The following is a 10921-nucleotide window of genomic DNA, read 5'->3' on the forward strand; positions in this document are numbered from 1 at the left end:
ACTAAGAGCCGATCGCGTTCACACCGGAATAAGTTCCCAGAGGGAAGATTACGCAAATGAAGCCGCTGACGTCACTTCTTCTTCTTCTGCTTTGGGTTTACTGGCATGCCGCAAACAACTTCACGCCGTATACTGCCACCCAAAGTTCCTGGCCGGAAGTCCCCGGAGTTGGGGACTGGCTTCAGTAGAAGCTGCTGGGACTCCCAGCTTCCGAGTAAATCGCCAGAATGCCGACACCTCCTCATCTCCACCTCTCCCATTTTTTTTTGTGTTGCCATAAGTTATTCTCTCTCCGTTGGTGCGCGGGGCTAATGCTAATAATGCTAATGCCAGCAAATACAATGGCGGCTTCAAAAGACTTGTCTTTTTACGGGGCGTGGTTTGCAATTCGCCCAGCCAATCAGAAATTGGTACTTTTTTCTCCCCAGGATAGTACCACCTCTATAGCAGGCACTAAAAAGGGGGTAAAAGTTCTCTGAACTAAGTTCTCTTTTTGGTGTGAACGCAAAATTCCAGGCACTAACGAAACTAAACGGGAAAAGTACGGCTAAAAGTACGAAAGCGCGTAATGGTGCTCTAGGAGGAGATTCAGGTGATAAGGTGGGAGGGGGGGGGGTTACCTTGGTTGGTGATTAGCTAATGGTTACACAAGCCAAAATATCGTTATGACATCATAAAGTGGCCAGAATCTGATCAGCTCATTTTCAGACAAGTTTTAATATAAATGGATCAGGACAAAAAGAGAGCGAATCTTTTTTCCTGAAACTTTCAGAATCTCTTTACACAGAGGAGACACATGTTTATAAAATACTTGACAAAGTGGATTTTGCATAATAAGTGACCTTTAAGAATCACAAAAATGATAAAAAAATAACAATTCTCACCTGAGGGGTTGAGCAGTCGCCAGTTGATTGCAGGGTCCGGCCTGCCGCTGGCCAAACAGCTGAGCGTCAAGTTACTGCCCTCGTTCACCGTGATGTCTTCTGACACTTTGTAGATGTCTGCTGGAACTGGACACACAAGAGAAATGACATCAGGGTTAATAACGTTGCTACTTTTTATAGTATGTAATATACTGTGCAATTTATCAATCCTGTTTTTCAATACTTTGCAATTATCCGTTTCATTTGTCAAATGCAATATGTATATCGAGTATATATGAATACAGCTATATTTTTTATATTTTCTGTCTTGGTTTTTTATCCTGTATGATCTTTATTTATCATAAAACCATGTTTTATTTTGCTGCCCTTACTCTTGAGCTCATGGTACAGTAGTTGTTGGATCAATAATGTTCTTTCTTATCTTATTCTGTTTCATATTACATTATACTGAGAAGGGCAAAGTTTGTTATATCCCACTAGACATCTAAACTTAGCTCACAGAAAGTTCTTATTTTTTTCTAGTAGTTAACTGACATTTTCCCCCTTAAAAATCAATAGAGTTGTACTCATCTTTCTTTAAAACATATTTTCGAATAACCAAGCCTGCTGCTTTTTTCCCGTGACATTTATTACTGTGTATTCATTACATTATATGTCACTTGTTAGACGCTTTTATCCAAAACGACTTACTCAATACTGTGGAAAATCCCCACAGGAGCAATTTGGGGTGAAGTGTCTTGCCCAGGGACACAACGACATGCTGACATGCAGTGGGGTTTGAACCTGTGACCCTCTGACCCAACACCAAGGCTCTATCCACTGCGCCACACGGCTCCCATTCACAGCAAGTATTGGCTTAAAGGTCCCATGTCATGGCCATTTCTACTGATCATAATTCCATTGTTGAGGTCTACTAGAATAGATTTATATTGTGCAATTTTCCAAACTCACATTGGTTTCTCGAACAGCATCTCTGTATAGTATGTGTATTCACTCTCTGTCCTAAACGGCTTGTTGGAGCTCCTGCCCCCCCTCCCTAGGAGCCCAGTGGCCGTCTGCGAGACAGTGAGACACAGCGAAACCCAGCCCGAACAAACACACACAACCGCAGCCTGGCTGGGAGTTTGTGTGTGTGCTCACAACCCGACTCCCAGCTTTGCTGCATCCCGCCCTCTCAGGGAGGAGAAATCGGCGGAGCTGCAGCTGAGAAAAGATTGAGTGTGTGTGTGTGACGGCTCCGCGGACGTAACGTAACAGCTCCACGGATTGGTCCATTTGGGTATGGGCACGTCACTGTACCCAGGAAGAAAAAGAGAAATCTCCAACGAGGCGTTCTGGGGCAGCATAGACAGGTATTTTCTGTGTTAGAGTTTTACTCCCTACAGGGTGTACTTTGAGGGTTTGTGACTCTGCAGACCGTTTACATGCATACAAACCTTCATAACAAACAAGGGGACGGGTAATAACCGGAAAAGCATGACATGGGACATTTAAAAGACATCACATGTAAACAAGGTGAACTCTATGATCTTAGTAAAAGGAAGAGTTTATAAAAGCTTTGGAGAACCTTTGTTTCCTTGCTGCTATCGACCCAGAAGTACTTACAACAAACTTTTCAAGGCAGGATCCAAATAAGCAATTTATTCGCTGCCACAGGACCTAAGCTCATGGAAACAGATTGCTTCTCTTGTCATATGGGGACCCACCAGAAGCTTGGCTCTGATTCTGAGTTCAGACACAGACCTTCAGAACAAGCTTTAATATATGGAGGTGAAATGAAGAAACTTTTAATGTGTGTTTATGTGACACTTGTGTTCAAAGCAACACAGAGCTTTTTCATCTAGACAGAGTGTTTAATGATCATCCTGCTTGTTAAACACTATCAACCCCACACTCCTACTGCTCTCACTCCAACACAACAAACCTAGAGAGCAAGAGGGAGGGGGAAACTTCAACTGTGGTGAATATACTGTTTTAAAGCGAGTCAGCAGCAAAGATGCAATCAATCATACAGGATGTAGAGGGCATACATCACTGTTTCCACAAACTGTGGGTGAAGTGGTTTGAATAAGGTTCACATTAACAGATAAGTAGTCAGAAATACAAATAATGATGAATGACTTTTGAATATGATAAATGTTGGAGCATCCATAATGCGGGCAAATGTTGAAGAGCAACTTTTAACTTGATAAGCAGTTTTTTTTATCAGGTCTACATTTGTCTGGACAGGAAACACTAAGGGTTGTGTTAACCCCATCACTCCCAGCATAAATACGTCCAATGTTTAATCTTACACATGAACCTACTAATGTTCTTGGTTTGGCTCCATCCTGTTGTAAGCCTACATTTGCTCTGTGACATCAAAAACAATGTCATTGTTTAAAGTGGACCTATCATGCTATATTTTAATAATATAGTGTAGGACCATACCTATATAAGGCATATTTATACTTTTTATTTTTCAAAATACCAAACAGATCATGCATTTTAGCCATTCCTCATTTCGCTCAATTTAACACTGTCTTTGCATGGGCTGATTCTGTGAGAACAGCACCATCTACAGGCCTGGCATATGTACTACAGCGTCTCCAGCGCTTTCCAACGGCAATGTCCGTGGCTGTCTCCTCCTGATTGGTGGAGTTGGCCCAATAGCCGTAGCGCCACTTCTGTGACGTCATATAAGTGTTCAATTCTGGATCAGTCTGTATCAGATCCGTTGCAGCCCCTTTTTAAGAGATTTGGGTATGGAGGAAAATAGAGAGGGTTGTGTTTTCTGACACTTGGTGAGTTCCCTGGAACACCGGGGACACATATTCATGTATAAAAGACGTACAAAAGTGCATTTTGCATGATAGGTCACCTTTAAACAGATTAGTGTTCTTTTAAACGGTTATACAGTTAAAACCTTTGTCAGTAAATTGTCTCTTTCTGATCGTAAAGGACATTTGTTCAAGAGGAGAGAGTTTATACAGTTACATGCAAACACCTTGAGAAAAAGAACTTTGACCAGCGTCCTTGCTTTAAGGACTTCACCCTTTTTGAGGGTCCACTCAGAGATCTTCTAGCTTGTTTATATTTTTGTTTCAGAGGTCAAACACTTTAACAACATGCAGTTATTTCCCTTCTCTGTCTCTTCAAAAAGAAAAGAAAAACTTGCTAAATCATGTTCCTTTCCCATTAATGCAATGTGACCCTGTCATTGTGCTAAACTAACCCAGAGGAGAACATTAAACATAACCATGTTTCATTTAAGTATTTGTTTAATGCTTGTATAACCAAAAGAGGAGGTCCAACAATGAACACAGACTTTAACGACAATATTATTTACTGGACCTTGACCTACAGTATACACATACACTATTTTGTTGTTGTAATGTACATCAAAATATAGAGTTTGTGTTCAATGTTTGTTATTCAAATTGGGATGTAATCATTTAGAGGTCTTTCTTAAAAATGAAAGAAGTTCACACAACTCCTTTCCAGAGCGTGCTGTTTCTGGCTCTCTTGCCTTTTTCATTTCGGTGCCCGAGGCTGTTTCCAGTGCATGTCAACTTTATATTGTATGTGCATTTCAATTAAGGTGTTAAATCAGGAGGTAGAAATATTTGTTAAATGTCAATGTTTGAATAAAACAATTGCCTCAGAGTCTGTGGCCTTGACCTGCACAACCAAGGTAGTGCATTAAACCTTAATTGCCATGATTAAAATAACAGTATATGCATTTATATCTATTCATCCATCCAAATAATTCTGTTATAAAAAGCTCAGTTGGGAGGCAAGCAATTAAAGCCTAAAGACTGCCTGCTTTCAAGTGTCAACAGCAGCACAATTTGTTGTAAAAAGCTAGTGTATAAAGGGACAGATTCTGCCAACTCTCAACAACTGTTGTCAATTTGGCCATAAAGAGGGCACTTAAACGCCAACTGCTCCATTAAAAGTTACTCAGTGGCTGTTCAATTGAGACTGCACTGTAGCCTTGCTATGGGCTGTCTATGGGCAATAATTAGACTGATGGTATACAGTATGTTGTGGATTTAAAATCAGCCAACAACATAGCACAACTTCTTGCAATCTGAGCCACTATCTGTCTAAAAATCTATATCATTTTCGAGAACAGAACGGTATCACAAACTTAATTTTGTGATACTTAACTATATCATTCCACCCCCTTTATTACAACCATCGTCCTTTTCTTGCAGTCTGGCAAATTAGATTATTGTGCCTTTATACAGCTGCTTTACAGTCTTATCTGGATTTAATGAAAGAAAAGGTTATTGTGTTCGCCAAGCTGACTGTGAAACTAACAAAAACCCATATGGAAAATTCATACCGATTGCCTTTAACATTTCCCAGGTTGTGAACACATGTGTGAGAGCGGCATCATGTGGGAATTCATATGCTATCAAAATCTGATCTGAGTTGTCGTGTTGAATTGAAATAAAGCAGCCCTGTGTCTCTATATCGATTGTTTTCTAAGAAACAATATATCAGCGTTTGTCTCTTTCAGATTGTTTCTCCTGCAAGGCTTCTCTCTCTCTCTCTCTCTCTCTCTCTCTCTCTCTCTCTCTCTCTCTCTCTCTCTCTCTCTCATACCATCTGACAAGACTTTCACAATCGTGCCAAACAGCATTTTAAATGAAGTCATACAGAGTTATTGCTGTAGTCAAATGACCGTGCCAAAATGAAGATGTGTTTTCAAGATATGGGAAGATTGAGCGGGAGGGGCGTAGACACTCGATTGAGGTGACAAAGAATCAAATTGCCTTTTTTCCACGTGAAAAACAACCAAAGTGGCATGGGAAAGGGTGGGAAAGTTGATTGGTTAGTTAGGATATGTGACTGGAGGATTAAACCTTCCAAGCATATCAAAATGATTCGGGGAAGAAACAACTGCTCACATTCTGATAACCCTGCCACCTCTATGAATAGGATGTGAGGGGAGCTGTAAGATGGAGAGGGAAGTGGAAAAGGAGAGAAGCTGAAATCAATCAATCAGAGCCATATAGCGCCCGATGTCCAGCTGTCAAGAATGTGGGGAGAAGTAAAGAGTGAATTGTGATATTAGTAATAGGTCAACCTTCAAGGTACAATGTTGGAAAGGTCATCTCCTTGAGAGCACTTTACCTCTGCAACTACAGGATGGATGAATTCAATGGAGATTCACTTCATTCTTCACACATGTGTTTTACTATACCACATTTTGAACATCACATTCTGTACAAATCAATGCTGCACACTTCATATGTACTCTCTGACTTTATGTTTTTGTTTCCTTATTTATTCTATTTTGATTTAAATGTTCTCATACACTCCCAAAAGTGAAATTAATTTCCGTGTATAGCCAAATATAACCTGCTACTGTATACAGGTGCCTTTATTCATCCACAGTTTGGCAGTATTCACCCAACCAGAAAACTGAATTTCCTTTCCAACTAATTATCTTTTATTTGGCTTGTTTTTCTTATTCCTAAAAAATAATACATCTCTGATGAACATGTTATAAAAAACACTGACCTTGCTTTCAACTCTAATTTTAAACATCAAAGAAAAAAAGAACGAGAGAGCGCAAGGGTAATTATGGGGGGGTTGTTTAGCTTTGCGCATTATGCAACCGCATCGAGAAGGGAAAGAGAAGAAGACAGCGCCACAGGCTCTTCCTCAATCCATGTAGTTATTCATTATGTGAGAAGTGAAATCTTTGCAATATTAATCACCAATTAATATCAAAACGGTTTTTATATACACATGCACCAACTATTGGAAACTTTAATCAAGACAATATTGTGAAACATGTTTTTTCGACATCATTAAACCTGCTAGATGTATGGATTTGTATAGGGCTGCAATTAAGGTCCACACAGGTAAGGATTGACAATTATCAATGCAAGTATTCCACATACATGTTAAGCAGTTATTAACCATCCAACAACATCAGTAACACTGACAGTGAATAACCCCTGATGCTATTGTGTGGAATGGCTCTGCGTCATTACATTTTTAATTGGAGGATCTTTCCTGTAACCTAAAGGTTGCTTGAGTGTTCATTCATTTAAAGTAACAGGCTTTCATGCAGTTTAGAGTCAGCTGTAGATGACAGATAATGGCTTAAATCTCCTCTTTGTTCAGGGAGGAACAGAGTGTTCTACTCTTTTATCGCTTTGATAACAAAGACTTCAAGCCTACATTTATTTGCAATCGTGTGTTTTTATAAAAAAGTATTCAGTTTGAGCTTGATCACCAAATTATCAGCTGAGTGAAGCAGATAATCCAGCCAAGGAAAATACTGCATATTTTACAATGAATAAAGGAACCTCTAGCATTTGCAGTCTTCCCCTAACAGGACTGTGGTTGCAATTTTTTTAGGAAACAAAACATTTATAGATAGATAGATCTTTAATTTGTCATTGTACAGGTACAACGCAATAACAATGAACTCAAGGTGCCAACACGCAACAACAAGACACTATAACAACAACAAGACACTATAACAACAAGAAATGGGACTTAAATAGACAGGATATGGAATATGTACAATAATAATACATTAAATTGCACGATTCCCCTCGTATTGCACGGAAGGCTTATATAATTTAAATATTAGCAGCGTTTAGTGCTCTGGGAAAAAAACAGAATTTGAGTCTGTTGATGACCCTTTGGAGTGCACCCCTCTCTGCGGCTGTGCAGCTGAGGAACCACACGCATATGCAGTAGGTGAGGATGCTTTCCACGGCGCAGCGATAGAAGGACACAAGCAGGTCCTGTCTGAGGTGGTAATTCCTGAGTATTCTCAGGAAGTAGAGTCTCTGCTGTGCCTTCTTGACGGTTGCCGTGGTGTTGATCCTCCAGGACAGGTCCTCCGTCAGGTGAACGCCCAGGAATTTGATCACTGAGACTCTCTCCACACAGCCTCCATCAATGTACAGGGGCTGCATGTCGGTCTTCTTCCTCCTAAAGTCAATGATCATTTCCTGGGTTTTCAGCTTGTTCAGCTGCAGGTTGTTTACTTTGCACACCGCTAGCAGTTGCTCCACCTCTTCCATGTACGCGGTCTCGTCACCCCCTGAGATGCAGCCCACCACGGTGGTATCATCAGCAAACTTGATGATGGAGTTGCTGGTGTGGGCGGGGACGAGATCATAGGTGTAGAGGGCGTATAGTAGGGGGCTCAGCACGCAGCCCTGTGGTGACCCGGTGCTGAGACTGAGGGACGTGGAGGTGTGGGTGCCTATCCTCACTCTCTGGGGGCGATCAGACAGGAAGTCCTTAATCCATAGACACAAGGAATGGGATACTCCCAGGACTGATAGCTTGGTCACCAGTCTGTCAGGGAGGATGGTATTAAATGCCGAGCTGAAGTCCACGATGAGCATCCGTGTGTAGCTCCCTCTACTCTCCAGGTGAGACAGGGTAGAGTGGAGAGCTGTGGCGATGGCGTCCTCCGTGGACCTGTTGGCCCTGTAGGCGAACTGGTGGGTGTCCAGACCGGGAAGGAGGGATGAGACGATGTGGGGACGGACCACCTTCTCAAAAACTTTAGCGGGGGTGGAGGTGAGTGCCACTGGACGGTAGTCATTTAGGCAGCCGATGTTGTTCTTTTTGGCACCGGGATGATTGTGGATGTTTTCAGGCAGGATGGGACGATGGCCTGGGACAGGGACTGGTTGAAGATCTTGGTGAAGATCCCCGCCAGCTGGTCAGCGCAGTCTCTCAGCACCCGTCCCAAGACTCCGTCCGGCCCCGCCTGCTTTCCTCGGGTTCACTGCCTTCAGTGTGCGTCTCACCTCGTGCTCCGTGACGATGAGGCTGCTGAGGTCAGGTGGGTGTAATGGTGTGGCTGCTTCCGATAGCCTCGTCTCGTAGAGGGTGTAGAAGGAGTTCAGCTCCTCCGCCAGCTGAGGGCCACCCCCGTCGGCCGAGGGGTGGCTGGGTTTGTAGTTGGTCATCTGCTGGACCCCCTGCCACACCCGCCTGGAGTCGTTGCCCCGGAAGCAGTCCTCAATCTTCCCCTTGTATTCCGTCTTGGCCCGCTTGATCCCCCGCTTCAGGTCGGCTCTGGCAGTGCTGTACAGCTCCATCTCACCAGTCCTGAAGGCCCTCTCCCTGACCAGGCGCTGCACCTCTCCAGTCATCCACAGTTTCTTGTTGGGATGAACCCGGATGCGCTTATCCACAGTGACAGAGTCTGACAGTGCTTGATGTATCCCAGGACCGCTGATGTGTACTGTTCCAGGTCCTCATGTTCGAAAAAAAACCTGTCTGTGTTCTCAAAACAGTCTTGCAGCTGTGGAGTGGCGTCTAAAGGCCAGGTTTTAATTGTCTTTATAGCGCTGGAAACACTTTTCCTGATGGGGGAGTAGGCCCGAATTAGAAGAAGGGACACATGATCTGACTGGCCTAGGTGCGCTAGCGCTTTAGCTCTGTAGCCCCCCTTAATATTAGTGTAGACCTTGTCCAGTGTTTTATCCCCCCTCGTGGCACATTTAACATGCTGGTAGAGTCTAGGAAGCACTACCTTTAAGTTGGCATGGTTAAAGTCCCACGCAATGATGTGGACAGCCTCAGGATAGCTTATCATAGGGGCAACTGTGGCTGTACGGTAGTGTGGTCGTCTATTGGAAGGTTTTGGGTTCAATCCCAGCCCTTGCAGTCAACATGTCGATGTACCCTTGGGCAAGGGACTGAACCCCAAGTTGCTCCCAATGGCATGTATGAATGTGCTTACTTGACTAAATGGTACTTGCTCTGTATGAAGGGGGTGTGAATGGATGAATGATGACTTGTGGAATGTGAAGTGCTTTGACATATAAATACAGTCCATTTACCATTTGTTTGCTGCCTGGGAGCAATGAGAGTGACCCAAAAAGTTAAGTTGTTCAAGAAATACCAAACAATATTACATAATGCAAGACAATGAAATATCTCAACTTGAACAAAAAAATAAATGTTGTCTGCAATAGAATGACTGGAAATTAGCTTCACAATCAGTCTGAACCTTTTTTAAGGCCATTGTCTGTAAGGTAAGAGTGATTTATGACTGGAGTTCACATTAACTATTTAGGTCAACCAATCATCTGTCCCTAACCATAATCATAAACTTATCAAGCTGTAGTTGCCATGCAGAGATATATGAGGAATAAATAATTAATAAAGTTGTGATTTTTCTTTGACAAAGTACGTTAAAAGCTATTATGATATTAAATGTATTGATAATATTAATTTCTCTTGATTCTAAAGTAGTTGGCTACCCTATGATCATGCCTGTTGGGAAATTAGCCAACAATTCCTACTTTGCAAAAAAAATATTGCAATATAGAAGACAGTTTGCTATCTTCATGCTCCTCAGTCAATGAATCATTTTACATTTTGGCTGCTTTATGTTTCCCCCTCAAACCAAACGGAAGTCTAAATAAAATAGCATAACGACCATTTTTGGAATAGGCCAATGTAGGTTTAAGAGTCATGATTAGTCTGGAAACCTTGACACATTCAAAATTGACGCAAATTATTCACAATACCAAGTTGGACTCAAATTGAGTCAATGTTTACCATGAATTGCATGGCATTGAAAAAAAAGCAGAGGAGTCTGCACTTGCTACACATTACATTAACTGGAGACCACCGTACATCAGTAAGCAGTAGGAAAATACTCCAACGAAAATGGACAAAATTCATTTTGACGAACCAAGCGACACTTTCTTGAAGTTCAGTTGGATAGATAGTGCTCACAATATGATAGCAGCAGAGATATTTTAAGTTCGGAGTGTAACGCCCCGTCCACACAGCAGCTTTGAAAAAATCTTGAAAATCTTGGAGCTGGGCGTGTCTGAGAGCTTGGGGATTTTTTGCGAGCAACGTGACCAACAACCAATCACATGAATCTCCCGCCCCGACATACAAAGCAATAGNTGAAAAAATCTTGAAAATCTTGGAGCTGGGCGTGTCTGAGAGCTTGGGGATATTTTGCGAGCAACGTGACCAACAACCAATCACATGAATCTCCCGCCCCCGACACAAAAAACCCTCGGGATTTTATGCGA

The 10921-nt window shown here is 42.3% G+C and overlaps 1 protein-coding gene across 1 annotated transcript in view; it reads right to left on the bottom strand.

Annotated features, from left to right (window-relative positions):
* LOC104962848 (limbic system associated membrane protein) overlaps positions 1-10921 on the bottom strand; it is a 50108-nt gene that overhangs the window by 2159 nt on the left and 37028 nt on the right. The window contains exon 4 of the mRNA XM_010791350.1: positions 885-1010. Coding sequence (XP_010789652.1) covers positions 885-1010 — 126 coding nt within the window. The remainder of the gene's footprint in view (positions 1-884; positions 1011-10921) is intronic.

The sequence above is a fragment of the Notothenia coriiceps genome, unplaced genomic scaffold (genome assembly GCF_000735185.1).
Source record: "Notothenia coriiceps isolate Sejong01 unplaced genomic scaffold, NC01 NC01_scaffold00035439, whole genome shotgun sequence".
Classification (NCBI taxonomy): Eukaryota; Metazoa; Chordata; class Actinopteri; order Perciformes; family Nototheniidae; genus Notothenia; species Notothenia coriiceps.